General features: G+C 54.6%; 5 protein-coding genes across 5 annotated transcripts; 3 read left to right on the forward strand and 2 right to left on the reverse strand.

Moving 5' to 3' along the window:
* Nucleotides 1-141: 141 nt before the first annotated feature.
* Nucleotides 142-1080, forward strand: MIND_01107700 (Phosphoglycerate mutase-like protein; the record flags this gene model as incomplete). The annotated part of the gene is made up of 4 exons (XM_037367643.1): nt 142-206; nt 268-764; nt 825-930; nt 981-1080. 4 exons carry the CDS (start codon nt 142-144, stop codon nt 1078-1080), a joined length of 768 nt encoding a protein of 255 aa, XP_037217037.1.
* MIND_01107800 (F-box domain-containing protein) lies at nt 883-2118 on the reverse strand (the record flags this gene model as incomplete). The annotated part of the gene is made up of 1 exon (XM_037367644.1): nt 883-2118. The coding sequence occupies exon 1, from the start codon at nt 2083-2085 to the stop codon at nt 883-885; it is 1203 nt and encodes a 400-aa protein (XP_037217038.1). The 5' UTR covers nt 2086-2118.
* A 134-nt stretch (nt 2119-2252) lies between these two features.
* On the forward strand, nt 2253-4090 carry MIND_01107900 (PH domain-containing protein; the record flags this gene model as incomplete). Its single annotated transcript, XM_037367645.1, has 4 exons — nt 2253-2561; nt 2607-2738; nt 2783-3862; nt 3908-4090. 4 exons carry the CDS (start codon nt 2253-2255, stop codon nt 4088-4090), a joined length of 1704 nt encoding a protein of 567 aa, XP_037217039.1.
* A 1743-nt stretch (nt 4091-5833) lies between these two features.
* Nucleotides 5834-7045, reverse strand: MIND_01108000 (F-box domain-containing protein; the record flags this gene model as incomplete). The annotated part of the gene is made up of 1 exon (XM_037367646.1): nt 5834-7045. The coding sequence occupies one exon, from the start codon at nt 7043-7045 to the stop codon at nt 5834-5836; it is 1212 nt and encodes a 403-aa protein (XP_037217040.1).
* A 303-nt stretch (nt 7046-7348) lies between these two features.
* MIND_01108100 (Acyl-CoA carboxylate CoA-transferase) lies at nt 7349-9861 on the forward strand (the record flags this gene model as incomplete). Its single annotated transcript, XM_037367647.1, has 19 exons — nt 7349-7483; nt 7534-7545; nt 7599-7649; nt 7696-7808; nt 7851-7942; nt 7991-8116; nt 8162-8217; nt 8262-8342; nt 8395-8511; nt 8559-8745; nt 8799-8874; nt 8923-8942; nt 8996-9111; nt 9171-9283; nt 9337-9407; nt 9452-9579; nt 9626-9691; nt 9745-9756; nt 9808-9861. 19 exons carry the CDS (start codon nt 7349-7351, stop codon nt 9859-9861), a joined length of 1626 nt encoding a protein of 541 aa, XP_037217041.1.
* Nucleotides 9862-16254: the final 6393 nt, after the last annotated feature.

Consider the following 16254-nt stretch of genomic DNA (forward strand, 5'->3'; position numbering starts at 1 on the left):
CATACAACCACACAACGAATTGGCACACTTCCGACTGACTTGAACTCAGGAATTGTTTCTCCAATATCACTTCCAAGCTATCGGGTCGTAAATCACCTTTAGGCTGTTGTCTGCCCTCCGTATATGAACATCTATACTAGTATGTCAGGGTCGCCGCAATTTCCGAAGACTATACGCATTTTGAGACATGGGCAAGCCTTGCATAAGTGCGTATAAGACCTCTTGCATTTCGTCATGACATATGCGCGCGCTAATATACTGGAACAGCGTACAGCGTGGCTATCCTCACCGCGATCCGCCACTGACTGAGCAAGGCTTCGCTGAGGCAGCGTTTGCTTCGAAAGAGCTATCCAACAACCTGCCTGAGCTCGTGATATGCTCTCCAATGACGAGAACTATCCAGACAGCTCTTACCGCCATCCCGAGTCTTTCCTCGACCAATACTTCAAATTCTGTCAGTGGATCCGAATCGAGCAATCCGCGTTTAGAGATCTGGCCGGACTTGCGGGAGGCGCATGACGCTATTTGTAACCTTGGTGTCCCCAAAACACAGCTTGCCAACGCGTTCCAGGCGCAAATAGCCCTCGATTTGACACGATGCAGGGAAGAATGGGACTATGAAGCTCACTCGGAGGAGGCGGCAACGATACGCGCATTACGTGTGCGTGAGGAGCTTTCGACGAGACCCGAGAATAATATTCTGCTTGTGACGCATCGAGCATTCATCAAGTACCTCGTGGACAGCTCGCGGTTTGAGAATGGTGGTAAGTCACGAGGGTCCAACCGTCCAAGTACTTGGTGCGGGCTTCTTAATCACGGTACAGAGATGAGGAGCTTTATTCTGCAGTCCGACACATTGCTATTGCCAGCGCCCTCAACTCATCAAATGGTCTCCGAGTCAAGTGATCCAGACTCATCCGGCTCCTCCCAGTAATCATCCAGCTTCCATATAGTGCCATTGTAGATGACAGAGTGCGTAGAATGGAATACGTGAATGTTCGGAAACGCTGCAGCCCAATCGGCAACAGTATAAAAACCTATGTCCGCTCTCAGATGCCGCAACGAGCATGCGGACCGTGAAATCAAAGAGCGAATGGCCTCCACGGAGTTCTGGTTGTCGTATGGTAGTAGGCAGCCTGAGATTTCGAGTTTTTGGAGAGAAGGCAACGTGAGGTTGGCCAAGACATTGTTTTCCGAGTCCGGATCGTGAGGGCGAAACGGATCAAGTAAAACTAAGATTTCGACTCGAGGGAGCGTCAACGGCACACCCTGTGGTTGACTTACGCCACTTATGTCTTTGAATACCAGCCTGCAATACCGTAAACTCTCGGCTTGCGCCAGGACCGGAATGCAGGCAGTCATGGCGACGTAGTAAAGGACCACAGTCGTTAACTGGGCCCACGGTATGGATTGTGGGGTGAAGCGTACATCCCCGACACAAATAGAACGCAACCGAGGAGCGTTATGGAAAGATATGCTTGTTGGGCCAGGTTCTGCCTCCCAGTCGGCGTCAGATCCCCATGATGCGATGTCCGCTTCAACCAGAGCTGGGGCTTCCCCGCTGATACAAGCGATTTCGGCGTCATAGGAGGAAGCCACACGAAAGTGTATGTATTCCCAGCGTTTTCGGTGCGCCAGAATGGTTTCGAGAAGTGGTGTGCCGTCGTGTTGAGGCCCGAATGGCTCAAAATCGAAATTCAGAGAAAGGAAACTGCTGCCAGACCGCTGAAGCCAGCTGTTGGCAAGCTCTGCATCAGCGTTCTCTATGTCCATCTCTAATGCGCGCCACAAGGTCGGGCTTTTGAGAGCAATCTTCCGCCAGAGACGGTATATACCAAGGAGGTGTGTAGGCGAGCCTGGACCGGTGAGAGGGGGACAAGATGGATATTCCGGAAGGTATTGCGAGAAAATTTCCGTGATAATTTCGTTGGGGAGCGAAAGTACTGGATATTTGTACGCTTCAAGGCGTTGGCAAATTTCAGCGCGTTTCGATTCAAGAGCGTTGAGGTGTGCTTGGGCGTTTGCTATGTCTTCCTCGACTTCTTTGAGAAGTAGTCGGTAGGCAGGAAGATGGTGCGCATCCATTCCAAGCAAAGATAAATCTCTTTGAAGGTCGTCGCGGTCACGCGTTGTCACTTGTTTGTTCATGTTGATTTCTCACTCCTTCGCCTCCCGTTGATCAACTACGTCAGTCTTGCATCCACTTCTCCACCTTCATTTAAGGCGGACAGTTCAGGGTGTGGCCCCCAAGAATGAACAACCACGAAGGAGCCTCGATTTCTCGCGCTACATCCCTCTCTCGAGCCAGTCGCCCTGGCTCATCGCTCTCCCGCAACCAATCCCTCATCAAGAAGAACGTTGCCCCACACGACCTCCGCCCGTCTGACATCCTCATCGAGCGATTCGTGGCATGGAAGGCCATCGTCAAGCAACTCATAGCCTACTTCGAGGGAATCGCGGACATTCACAACAGCAACGCCAAAGAACTGACCAAACTGGGTGCAGTTATCCAAGTACCCTTTCGCGCGGGCAACCAGTTTCTGGGTGAGGGCGGGCTTCAGGTGCGCTGATAGAGTAGAGAGGGAGTGCTTACTGACACAATCAAGGACATATACTACGATATTCGAGACAAGACTCGTGCTATTGCCGACCAGCATGCTAATCTTGGTCGCACAATCGACAGTTCCATCGTCCAACACCTGGAAAAGCTGAGAACTGAAATCAAGGCACATTTGAAGGTGTGTCTCGGTGTCTTGTGAGATCCTCAACTCAATAATCCAAGAACATCCAAAACGACACTGGTAAACTAGCCAGCAATGTCGCAAAGGAGCGTGAATTGTCTACGCGTCTCATCTCCGAGCTCTCCAGCGGCATTTCTTCCTTCAAGAACACGCCAATGGCAGTCACGAACAAGACAGACCCCTACGTTATCAACCAAGCTGTCGTTCGACAGTTGACCAAACAAGTCCACGAGGAAAACCTGCTCCAGAAATCGATCATCATCATGCAACAAAACAGCGCCCATTTCGAAGAGGGTATCGTGCGCGCAATCCAGTCCGCTTGGCAAACTTACGACGAATGGCAAGCTCGGATGGGAACTTCGATTGCGACAACCCATTCAGAACTAACAACCCATATGGCGTCGCTGGCTCCGGATCGAGAATGGCTAGCGTTCAGCGGGAGAGCAGACCACCTCCTTGACCCCGAAACTCCTCTACGGAACCCGTCTACCATCGTCTACCCAAGCAAAGACGACCCGAGTGTCGCCCCAGTCCACGCAGGTTTACTTGAACGCAAGAAACGCTACACGAGAGCGTACAAGGAGCATTACTTTGTGCTTACCCCTGCTGGCTTTTTACACGAATATGCCTCCTCCGACCCCGTCAATGCTCGAGAGCCGCTCTTTTCTCTGTTCCTCCCTATGTGTACGCTTGGACCACCCAGTGGAAGCAGCGCCAAATCCCACAAATTCCATATCGAGGGCAGGAAAGACGGTAGCGGTACAACCAAGAGCGGCAGCATTCGGCGAAGCTTAAGCCTCGGTCGCCTGGGCGGCAATGATCATGCCTGGAGTTTCCGCGCGCGGAGTCGGGAGGAGATGATGGAGTGGTGGAACGACGTGCGAATGCTTTGTGCGCGGTATCTGGTGGCGAGCGAGCAGATGGAGCGGAGTGGGCCCGTGGCTGCTGCGGTCAGGGCTGCTGGTTATCTGAGCGAAGATGAAGAAGGTAGTGATGAAGGCAGTAGTGTTGAGGAGGAAGATGAAGAAGATGGGCTCGAGTATGCTGATGCTGAAGCAGACGGACCACCGAGTTATTCGACACCCCACCAGGCTCTAGTTATGGGCGCCAATGGATATCCGGTTAGTTCTCTGACCAGTTCACCGCCAAGCACTAACGAAATGCAGATTGACAAAAAGAATGGACACAGTCGGCAACCGTCCAATGCAGATGGCGCCACAGTTTCGCGTCGTCCGAGCAAACGCCAACAGGAAAAGGCGCCCGAGGGTCGAGAGCCACATCCTGCGGGCGAGGCAGATGAAGAACCAGTGATGCCTGGTGGGGAAAGCCGTTTCAAGGAGAATGTTTGAAGGATTAGTTGGGTGTTGTGAGTCTATGGGACATGAAGTTTACCTGTTGCGTTTGTATTCTACTTCGTTATTTTCAATGGTTTTGAAAGTGAACCGAGCACTGGCCAGGAAAAAGATACTAATGCTGAGAAATGTGAAGTAGTATTGACCACTAGAGGTCGTTCACTAGTATAAGTACTTATCTGAGGAGAATATGAAGTAGGGCCAATTGGCGCAATAAATTATTATGCAGTACCATAGCGGAACAGGATTTCACGCCCAAGGTCCTCCCCATGCTTCTATACTTGGTTTCCAGGTTCCATAGTTCGCATTGAACTCTAGCTGTTTGATGCTCGGGAATGCTTCGCGATATTCCTCCTCGGAGCCAATTACGGCGTGCCGGATTCCGAGCCCCTCCAGCTGACACCCAAGTCCCGCCAAGGTGCTAGCGAGTCTTGCCAGCGGATCCGGGGTGACCATGTCCTCTTTGAGGGCCAGTTTCTTGAGAGCGGGAACACGCAGTGCAGCGAAAAAGTCGTGACACGAGTGTGCACTTCCGGAGTCGAGTATCATCGTGGTCAGATGCGGAAGCTCCATGGAGCAGACCGTCTTGTCGTCGACGCTGAATATGTAGTCAAATATTAGGAAGAGCCAACATTCGCGGAGTTGTTTGGTCTGTTGCAATATCTGAGCAGCTGATGGAGGCGAGATTGGGTCGAGGCGCAGGCGGGTGAGATGTCTGTAGTTCACTATTTGCGGATGGAGGGAAGAGATATCAGAATCCTCATGGTGGAGGTGGAATATGACAGTGAAGCTCAACAGACGGGGGGCACTGGCACCAAGATGACCGATCTTGCGGTAATCACAACAGTCGAGATGAAGTCCCTCCAACATCGGCATCTCACCCACCAAGTCGGGGAGGGCGCTTCCCATCTGGTAAAGATACGGCTGCCTCCATTTGACATGTTGCCACCGCGAAGAATGACCGAGCAGCGCATGACATAGCTTGGCAACTTGGTGGTATCTATTTGAACCGTCTTGCGGATCGATATATGCGCCTAGTTCCTCGGGCAAGCAGATGGAAAGCGGAAGAGAGCGGGATTTGTGCTCAAGCCACTCCATCACGATCTCCAGCAATTGTGGTCCAGCAGACATGCCTGGCGGGCATTCCGGAAGCTGAATCGCCCGCCAAAGGTCGCCGGTGGAATGTGCGACCTCCCGCCACCGGCGACAAACTTGGGTCAGAATGGTCGGAGACCCGTCACCAAGCAAAGGAGGACATTCCGGATATGGGGGGAGGTATTGCTTCATTATTTCGAGAATGATTTCGTTCGCGAGCGTCAGGAAGGGGTATCGATAGACTGCCAGTCGCTGTGTGACTTCTACGCGTTCGGAGCGCAGTGCTTCCAGTCTCCGGAGTACATTATCCGTTTCTTCGTCAATTGCGTGCAGCCGAGCGCGGTCGGCTGCTCGATTGGCTGCGGTTGAGACAAACTTCTCGGTGTTTGGTATGCCGTTTACGAGTGGATGAGGCGCCATGTCGGTGGTTGGCACAGACCGAGTCCACTTGCGGTCGAGTTAAGCTAAAGTCTTTTGAGTTGGTGTGGTTATGTTAGGAGTATGAGGGTCACGATCATTTCCAGACCGTGACAGCGCACGTGCCCGTGCCATTTAAAAAAAATCAGTTGCTGAGTACCGATTCTGTACGAGTAATATGACTATTTGAATAGTACAGCAGTTGTTTTGGAAGTTGCCGAACTTCGACTAGTATGGGAGAGTTATTCGGTCAAAGTACTGATCCATCGATTGTCCGATTACAGGCTCTGGTGGTCCGCTGACTTTGGTAATCTTCGGAATATGTGGCAGCAGAACTCGCAGCTCTTCCGCCAAAATCACGAAAGGCTTGGACTGTCCCATGAACTGCAGATGTTGCAGCGGGCACTGGGAGTTGCGGAGAAACGCATTTATCACGTCCATGGGGTTGGGCTGCAGGAAGACAGCATGGATGTGTACGCGTTTGAGTGCGGGACCCACGATTTTCTGGAGGTAACCGGGTGCAAGGGGGAGGGATCCTGGATTGGCATCAAAGACCAGAATGAAGGTTTCGAGTCGAGGAGGGAGATGAAGGGCTGCTGGGAGGATGGTTTTTTCCCGCTCTAGGTGCACATAAAAGTGTCGAAGATTGACAGCATCACGAAGAATCGGAAGACAATCCTCGATAGCATGGTTCAGGTTCAAGCTGGTGAACTGAGCCCATTGAATATTGTTGGGTCCCATCGCAAAAGTATCTGGGAATCGCGGAATACTGAGGAATAAAGATCTGAGCATTGGAGCATTCGAAGGGGCCGCGGAGACCGCGACACTATGAAAGGCCCAGAGCTCTCGAAGCAGGGGAAGTGGCCCAGCGAGTGCAAGAGGGGTTTCGTTCGATTCGACTGCCGCGACGCTGGTCATAGTAAGAAATTCCCAGCGATGCTGGTGGAGTCGTAGCAGCTTCATGACATCAGTTTGGTATTCAGGATTCTCGTCAGGTTGAGGATCGAAGGAGAGCGACAAGCCGCAGGAAGCAGAACGGCCCAACCAAGTGTTAATTTCCGCGAGAGTTGTGGCAGCATCGGGTACCGTCTGGTTTGGCCGGAGACGGTACCGGGGTGGTGGCCCTTGACAATCTATGGCGCGCCAAAGTTGGGGTGTGTGAAGCGCAATCTCTCGCCAGGCATGACAAATACGCAGGAGGCGTGTCGGTGATTGCTGACCGAAGAGAGGTGGGCATTCGGGATAGGGAGGAATGAGGTTGATGAAGATTTCTGATACGATTTCGTTGGGAAGGTTTTGGACTGGGTATATGTAACTCTCCAGGCGACGCTTGATTCCACTGCGCTCAATTCGCAGCCTGCTAATCTGGAGTTCCAGCCGGGCAAGCTCGGTCTCAACGACAGGAAGCCTATCGCGGTCTTGTTGTCGGCGGGCGGCCATTTGTGTGAGAGGGGAAGGGTCGATGACCCTTTTAAGTAAAGTCAAGCGTTTGGGTTATAGGAGGGTCTCTAAAGCTTCGATCAACCCATGTTTTCTGCAATGAGACCCTATTACGCCTGGTCAGTTATCTTGAAGCGTGAACTTCCCGGAAGAGAAGCGATGCTTATGTCATCGATCCCAACTTGACTCTAGACCGTCGCTCAATCGCGCCCAGTCCTTCGTTAGAAGGATGTTCCTCCGGCCCACTTCCCGCGAGCCCTTTATAAGGCGCGAGGGAAGTTCTACGCTTCCTTCTTCCCCATCATGCGTCGAACTGCTCTCACGAGAAACATCAATTTTCGACCGTCTACGGCCTCCTCTGTCCTCCGCGACCGTGTAAGGCGACCAGCATTTCTGGAGAAGCTAGCAGACCCCAAGGATCTTGCTCCGCTATTCCGGGTGAGCTCATTAGTTGTCTTTCTAAAGTATAAGACTGAACCGGGTTCTAGGATGACGATTATGTGCGCTGTTGTCGCCCTGTTCCTCCTCCCTCCAGTTCTCAAATTGTCTTTAGATAGCATGGAGCGGGTTCACCGGTGTCGGATACCCCAAATCAGTCCCAGCGGTGCGTGTTGCTGCCGTTCGACTCCGCCTTTTCTCATGTCGTCCAGGCAATTGCAGACTATGTCGAGGCCAACAATCTGCAGTCTCAAAAACGCTTCAATCTCTTTGTTGGCGCATCAGTGGGTCCAGAAATTGAAGAGCGTTGGGCCAAGCTCGACATGTATGTCTTTCCGCTCACGCTGGCGAACGCTCACGTTGGTAGGATTGCCCGCCGCTACCCCCACCAAGTCGGCAAAGAGATTGCCAAAGGCATCAACAGTGGACGAATCGAGTTCGCAGACAAACACTTGTCGAGTACGGGCTATGCTTTGACCTCAATTCTACTCATTCATTTCTTGACAGTGTTCCCGCAGGACCTCACTTATGGGTATTACAGTCTCCGTAAGACTCATGGAGACCCCAAGAAACACCTCAACTGGGCCATTGTCGAAGCTACAGCCATTACAGAAGACGGCCATATTGTTCCAGGTGAGCATTGTCGACGTGGCAGTGGGCATGCTAAGAGTCGCCAAGGTGCTTCCGTTGGAGCAACGCCGGAGATTCTCGAGTGCGCTGAGAAGATCATCATCGTGCGGCGCTTCTTTTCCCTGGACTATATCTAACGCATTCACAGGAAGTTAACACCCATCTGCCAAACCTCGAAGGCCTCCACGATATTTCCCAGTCTTTCGTTCCGCCAAACCGACAGCCCTACGTAAAAGAATCCGATTCGCTGCCCGTCGCGCTATTCTGATACCGCCTCCCAGCTCGTTAGCCATCCTGAAGACAGAATCGGCAAAACAGCAATTGCCATCGACCCCGACCGTGTCGTCGCCATCGTTGAATCTCATTTACCTGATAATACCGGCCCCAATGCGCCAGAGGTACATTTTTTTACTTCCAAATTCAGACTTGCTCACAGTCTTGTCAGAATGAAGAGTCCCGCGCGATTGCAGGCCACCTCATTGAATTCCTCTCGTCTGAGGTCGATGCTGGACGTCTTCCTCGCTCCCTCCTCCCATTGCAGTCCGGTATTGGAAACGTAGCCAACTCCATTATCGGTGGTCTTGCTGCTGGGCCGTTTGACAACGTCATGGTGTGGACGGAAGTTCTTCAAGGTCGGATTTGTTTGAGCTGGATGAAGCTGCAAACCGACGATATGATAAACCAGATACATTCCTGAAGTTCTTCGACTCTGGCAAGCTGGATTTCGCAACTGCTACTTCGATCAAGTTCAGCGCGGAAGGGTCAGTCTTCGCCTTCATAGAAAGCTTATTCCACTCATCACACAACAGGTTCGACCACTTTTACGCTCGTAAGTACAACCAAGCACTGGAACAAGTTAGTGGAGCTTATTTGTGGATGCAGATTGGGCCGACTACAAAGACCGACTACTCCTACGCTCACAACAAGTTGCCAACGCTCCCGAAATTATTAGGCGTCTTGGTGTCATCGCAATGAATACTCCTCTAGAAGTGGACATCGTGAGTTTGGAGAAATTTCCTCTTTTTTCTCTTTTTCCCCGCTGACATAAGCTTCATAGTATGCGCATGCTAATTCGACTTGCGCTCTGGGCTCCCGAATGCTCAACGGCCTAGGTGGTTCTGCCGACTTCTTGCGCAACGCCAAACTCTCCATCATGCATACTCCGTCAAGGTGGGTTCTGTCACATCGTTCATACCGACGGGCTTTCTGATCCAAAACTGTAGTCGACCGACAAAATCCGACCCCACTGGCATCTCCTGCATCGTACCATTTGCTTCGCATATCGACCAAACTGGTGCGTGGCCTGTCGTGCCCTGAATGAAGCTGACTTGGAGCCAGAGCATGATCTTGATGTTGTTGTGACGGAACAAGGTCTCGCAGACCTACGAGGACTGTCTCCCCGCGAGCGAGCTCCCATTATTATCAAGAACTGCGCTCATCCGGATTACCGCGACATGCTTATGGATGTTAGTGCTGTGCTTTCCTGGGAAATCATCGTCTGACTTGGTGCAGTACTATGAACGGTCTTTACACGAATGCATTGCTGCTGGACGGGGACATGAGCCTCATATGCTGCGGGTGCGTCACCTTTTCTTTGTTTGCGCGTTACTCTCTAATCTGTCGTTGTCTAGAATGCATTCAAGGTTTGTTGCTCAGGCGTTGTCCCGAAGCCAAGAATTCTGATGTCTTTATAGATGCATATTCAGTTGATGGAGCAGGGAACGATGAAGGTCGACAAGTGGGATTAGTCTAAGTAAAAAAAAGTGCAAGTTATGAGGACGCTACATGCGAAGATCAGGTCCTGTCCTATTACATATCATAGATTACCGCGCAGAACGCAGTTTGTTTTGGGAAGATTGGTTGTTTGTTTGTTTGTAATACAGTATATGCCTCCATCGGAGAGCTACTGGACTAGAAATGAGCGTTATCGGTTGGAGGTTCTGGTTATTGGATGCATGATAGTTCTAGTAATTATAATTTGATGATAGGTTAATTAAGTTCTGTTCCCTCCGCCCCGCGTGTTTTCATCTCGATTTTCGCTTGTGAAAAAGGACGAAATATCAACACGCCGTCGAGTCTCTAAGTGTTCTATACGATGCTTTTGAACCTCAACATTCTGTGGAGCATTGATAGAGAACGATGAAAATTAGTGCTGGCCAAATACAGATACGATACGCCATTTGGCGTATCGTATTTTATCGGTATCGTATCGTATCGGCAGCTCCAACCGCGTATCTGTAAGGGCAACCCCGGAGGCCTGAGATCAAGGTCCTAGCAGGGGAGGATCCAAAGGCGTGAACATTGGTAAGCGAATACAAATGAAGCTGACCTAGCAGGGGAGGATCCAAAGAGAAGAAACTCTAAGGGTCCGCCTGCTAGGTAGCTGACTATATACTGCTTGTCCGTAGCTGCCGCTGTCGGGCACAGAAGGCTTGGGCGGCGTCGCAGGCGAGGTCCCAGGGCGACCATCGGGAGGGCGTTGACGGATCGGTGATTGTGCGGGCGAGATGGAGGGCCGGACCGGAGTCGGAACCGGAGTCGGACCGGAATCGGGCGCGTCTCCGGGCCGAAAGGGAGGTTCCCCTGACATCACCCCCCCCTTTGAATGCGGCGTCCCGACGCATAGACCGGAACGGAATCGAGTCAAAGGTCGCGGAGGCGATGTGTCGTGGCTTGCCAGGGTACTTACGATAGAACTCCGCAATTTTCTCCGGGGCAAAGACGCGGTCGAAGCGGACCCATTGGTCGTGCGATGCGTCGTAGCCTTTCCATCTGACAAAGTAGTTCAGCCGTTTATACCTCACCCTTGCGTCCAGGATTTCCTCTACTTCCCACTCCGGGACTCCGTCCTCGAGGTCCGGAGGGGGTTGGTCGTAGCCGGGGCGTCCGTCGAAGGGGTCGTCCTGGGCGAGCTCGAGCTTGACGACGGGGAAGACCGGGCGGAGCTTCGAATAGCGCGGAGGGAGGTCGAGCTTGTAGGCACCTTTGCTGATCTCCGCGACTATCTTGAACGGTCCAAGGCGGCGATGGGAGAACTTTTCCGAGGGGCGAGTCGTCCTGATGTCAGAGGCATCCAGCCAGACACGGTCGCCAACCTTAAACTCCGGAGACGGAGTCCGTCTCCGGTCGTAGTAGCGCTTGTACTCCTCTTTGGCCTTAGTGAGCGCGGCCTTGGCTTCAGCAACACCAGTGGCGATCCGGTCGCGGAACTCGTTCACTGACTCCATGGCGGAACGGACTCCGGGTTCGAAGCCCATGCGCGGGAGCCGTCCCGTGTCCGTCATGAAGGGGACCTGCTGCGTGGAGGAGTGAACCTGCTGGTAGTTGGTGAAGATCCGCAAGTACTGCTCCAGCTCCTGGTTGACGTGCTCTGTCTGACCGTCTGTCTGCGGGTGGTACGCGGTGGACGTGGCGGGCTTGATGCCTATTAGACGCCAGAGTTCTCGGGTGAAGTCCGCGATGAACTGCGAGCCGCGGTCGGAGACGTACTTCTCCGGAGTCCCGTGGTGCCGCCAGACATTCCGGTAGTAGAGGCGGGCTGCCCCTACTGCATCGACCGTCGTATGACACTCCGAGAAGTGGGCGCGCTTTCCGAGGGTGTCAACGACGACCATGATCGCGTCGTACCCATGGGCTTCGGGAAGCTCTACGATGAAGTCGACGGAGACGGTATGCCAGCGTTCCGGGGGCGTTTCCGTGGGGTGCAGTTCTCCGTGGGGCAGTCTCCGGAGTGCCTTGGTGCGACAGCACAAGTCACAGGTCGCAACATACCGGCCGATATGGCGAGACATCTGAGGCCACCAGTAGTTCCGGGAGACCAACTCCAGGGTCTTGAAACGACCTGCGTGTCCGGCGACTCGGGTGTCATGGCAGAGCTCGATGATGCGTCTCCGGAGGTCCTTGTCCTTTGGTACGACGATCTTTCCTCGGAAATGGAGAAGACCGCCGGAGACGGCCCATTCGTCAGAACGTGAGGAGCGGGGGCCTCGAGCTTGACCTTGAACCTTAAGAAGTTGCCGGGCCGCTAGTGCGACGGGCTCCTCCAGGTCAGGCTCACTGGAGAGGGCATCACGGATGTCGCGGAGGAGTTCAGAGCCGGGACCGGAAACGGAAACGCCCTTGAGTGCGCGGACGTGGAAGAGTTCAGGCCGCAGAAGGACGACATCGGAGTTGTCGGAATCGACTCCGTGGTCGGGTCTCCGGGAGAGGGCGTCAGGCCGACCCATATCGCGGCCAGGCTTGTGGTGCAGCGTGAAGTCGAACCGGGAGAGGTACAGAGACCACCGGGCCTGTCTCCGGTTGAGGTGCTGCGTCTTCCTGAAGTACTCCAAATTCTTATGGTCAGTCCAAATCTCTACAGGGTGCGCGGCGCCCTCGAGGAAGTGTCTATACTCCTCGAGTGCGCGGATGATCGCGAGCATCTCCTTGTCGTGGATTTCGTAGTTGCGCTGGACATCATTTAAGCTTTTGGAATAGAATGCTACAGGGTGCCACTTCCCGTCCGGGGCGGATTGTGAAAGAACCACCCCCGTCGCATAATCAGAGCTGTCCGCCTCGAGTCGGAAAGGCCGTGTATCGTCCGGAATCGCCAGGACCGGTTCCGAGGTGACCGCGTCCTTGATCGCTTGGAACGCGGAGGCCTCCGCTTCGCCCCAAGTCCACTGCTGGTCCTTCTTGGTGAGCACGAAAAGAGGGCGCGCAAGGGTCGAGAAGTCCCGAATGAACCTGCGGTAGAAGTTAGCAAACCCAAGGAACTGCTGAATGTCCTTCTTGTTTTCCGGAGTCGGCCAAGCGGAGACGCCTGCGACCTTGACGGGGTCCATTTCAACGTGGTTGTGGGAGATGATGACTCCGAGGTACTCGATTGACGATTTTTCAAAGTCGCACTTCTCCGCTCGAAGGTACAACTTGTGCTCCCGGAGTCGCCGTAAGACCTCCTGGACAATCTGCCGGTGTTTCCGGAGGTCGGAATGGGCGATCAGGATGTCGTCAAGGTAGATCATGACGTCTCCGGAGAGGATGAGGTCCTGGAAAATGTCATTCATCATCGTTTGGAACGTCAGGGAGAGTTTGTCAGGCCGAAATACATCACCAAGGGCTCGAACAGGCCTCGGTTAGTCCGGAAAGCCGCTTTCCACTCGTCACCTTCCTTGATCCGGACGTTGTTGAAGCCCCAACGGACGCCGAGTTTGGTGAAGTAACGAGCGCCTTTGAGCCGGTTGATGAGGTCGTTGATCAGCGGAAGGGGGTACCGGTTTTTGACAGTCATCACGTTGAGAGCACGGTAGTCCTGGACGAAGCGGAGTCCGCCGTCCTTCTTCTTGACGAAGGAGACCGGAGACGCCATCGGAGACTTGGAGGGCGAATCCGGCCCGTCGAAAGCCCTTCCTCGATGAAACGTCGAGCCTCGCGTTGCTCGAGGGGCGAGATGGGGTACACCTTGCAGTTGGTGGGCTTAGCGTCGGGGACGAGTTCAATGGCGTGGTCCCAGGCTCTCCGCCCCGGTAGCGTGTCGAAGGACTCCTTGTTGAAGACGTCCTGGAACTCCTTAGCCCAGTCCGGGATCTCGGAGGGCGGAGGGGCGGAGTTCCTGGCGAAGGCTTCGGCCAGGCGTTGCGAGACAGTACTGCCAGCGCGTATCTCCTCCGAGGGGCGGAACGAGATGTAGAAGATGCGGTCACCATATTCAAGCTGACCATCGTCATCGTCGTCGTCGGAGTCCGGCGTCAGATCAGGCAGGCCGGAGTCGTCACCGGAGACGGAATCGTCTCCGTCATCAGACCCAGAAAGGTCCATGGCGCAGACCGAGGGGAACGGGCCGGAGCGGAGACGCTTCTGAAGCGACCGGAGTCGCCGCAACTCGGTCCGTTCGACCCGCTCTTCCTCACAGCAGGTGGAGCAATTGGGGGGCACCGTGTCATCTTGACCTCCTTGGTTTCCCAATTGATCTCTGGGTTATGTTTCCGCAACCAGGAATACCCCAGGATGAGGTCTTGCTTGCCAAGATGGGTGACGGCCAGCTGAACTCGTTCGGCATGGCCCTTGTAGCGCAGGACCAAGTCCGCGATCTGTTTGATGGAGCCAGCGTCATTGGGGGTGCCATCGACATTGAAAACCGGAATCGGCTGATCGAGGGTGTGGACCGGAATGCCATTCCGAGCAACATAGTTCGTGTCAATGAAGTCGGAGGTGGCACCACAGTCGACAAGCCCAGAGAGTGAGAGCTTCAGTGCGCTGGTGGTGGACTCAAGCTCCAACGGGAGGTGGAGGGAGTTCGCCCCAGGGGCAGCAGCAATGGTGTACTGCTTGGGCAGTTTCTTTTCCCAGGCAGTGAGGCGGCGAAGGACGATGACCGGAGTTGCGGGCGGAGTCGGAGACAGAGTCGAGGTGGGGGCAGGAGAGGGTGTGTCTTTCGTTTCGGGCTCATTGTAGGGCAAGGAACTGCATTGATCATACAAGGAGGCAAAACGATTTATAGACGCGAACGAGGGCACACCAGTCACTCGTCGCGGGGGACAAAATCCTCTCCGGCCATCGACTCCGCTGCCGTCTCCGGCAGGGCAGCTGTGTCCGTGTAGCGGGCGATCAACTCCGCTAACATCTCGTCACCGAGTTGTTGGATCACCTCGTCGAGGATGTCCATCGAGCGGACATCGGCGGGGAGGGGGCAATCCCGGGCGAGATGGTTTGGGTCGCCGCACCTGAAGCAGGCGCGACGAGGGGCACCCCGAGCCCTGGTGCGATCCAACTCCATAGGGATGGGAGCTGGAGGCGCCGGAGCGGGGGCACGGGCCGCGGGTGGCACGACCGGAGCCACCGGGCGGAAAGGGGCCGGAGCCGGGATGCGGTTGACCGGAAACGGAGTCCGAATCAAACCGCCAGGCGTCTTGGGGGCGGCTGACTTGATCAGCTTGGCCCGGACCAGGGCCTTGTATTGACGGAAGGCCCGGGTGCGCCAGCTAAGGTAATCCCGGAGGTCCGGGGGGTCGTTCGAGGACGTGATTCCGTTATTGATCAGGGGGTCAAGTCCGTGGCGGAACTTGGTCACCTTGACCAGCGCGTCTTCGAATCCGGCGAGGTCCATCAGGTCCTCGAAGTCGTCGGTGTACTGGTAGACATCCTTTGTACCCATGTGATAGGCGGAAGTCTCTAGCTTGGAGAGAGCGTGATCTTGCTCATTCTCCTCGACGAACCGGAGTCGAAACTCGGAAACGAACGAGCCCCAGGACGGAAACGGAAACGGGGCTTTGCTTCCGTGGCGCTCCGCCCATTGCTGAGCGGGTCCTTCTGCCATAAATAACATGGCATAGCGGACAGCCTTTTCCTCGCTCGCCTCTCCGTTGACCACGAAGGCCTCAGGGGCAAGGCGGGCGTAGGTGCGGACCGCGTAGAGGAACGCGCGGCCGCGTTTCCGGTCGCCGTTGAAGGTGAACGGGGGGTTTGGTCCCAAGACCAATTTTGAGGCGAGGTTGATGTCGCCAAAAAGGGCTTCGGAGTCGCCCTGGACCGGAGTCGGAGTCGGAATCGACGTCTCCGGTGATGGTGTTTGGGGTCCGCCAGCATTATTAGCGGCGGCAGCGGCAGCGGAAGCCTGGTTGGTGAGTAAAGCAAGGGCCTCAGTTAGGCTATCGATTTTCGCCTCGAGTGAGTCCAGCCGGGCGTCTGCGGTAGGAGTGACTCTGGACGGCATGACGGGTGCGGGGACCACAGGAGTAGAGGAGGAGGGGACAAGTGGCAGGGGCGGTGACGAGGGCGGAACGGACTCGTACTCCGAGCCTGAGTCAGCGCCGAACCTGGCAATCTTGTCCGGTTGATCCCGTAGAGAGTTTCTTCTGCTGTAAGGGCAACCCCGGAGGCCTGAGATCAAGGTCCTAGCAGGGGAGGATCCAAAGGCGTGAACATTGGTAAGCGAATACAAATGAAGCTGACCTAGCAGGGGAGGATCCAAAGAGAAGAAACTCTAAGGGTTCGCCTGCTAGGTAGCTGACTATATACTGCTTGTCCGTAGCTGCCGCTGTCGGGCACAGAAGGCTTGGGCGGCGTCGCAGGCGAGGTCCCAGGGCGACCATCGGGAGGGCGTTGACGGATCGGTGATTGTGCGGGCGAGATGGAGGGCCGGACCGGAGTCGGAACCGGAGTCG

This window comes from Mycena indigotica, assembly GCF_014461135.1.
Source record: "Mycena indigotica strain 171206Taipei chromosome Unknown Mind.scaff0009, whole genome shotgun sequence".
Taxonomy (NCBI): Eukaryota; Fungi; Basidiomycota; class Agaricomycetes; order Agaricales; family Mycenaceae; genus Mycena; species Mycena indigotica.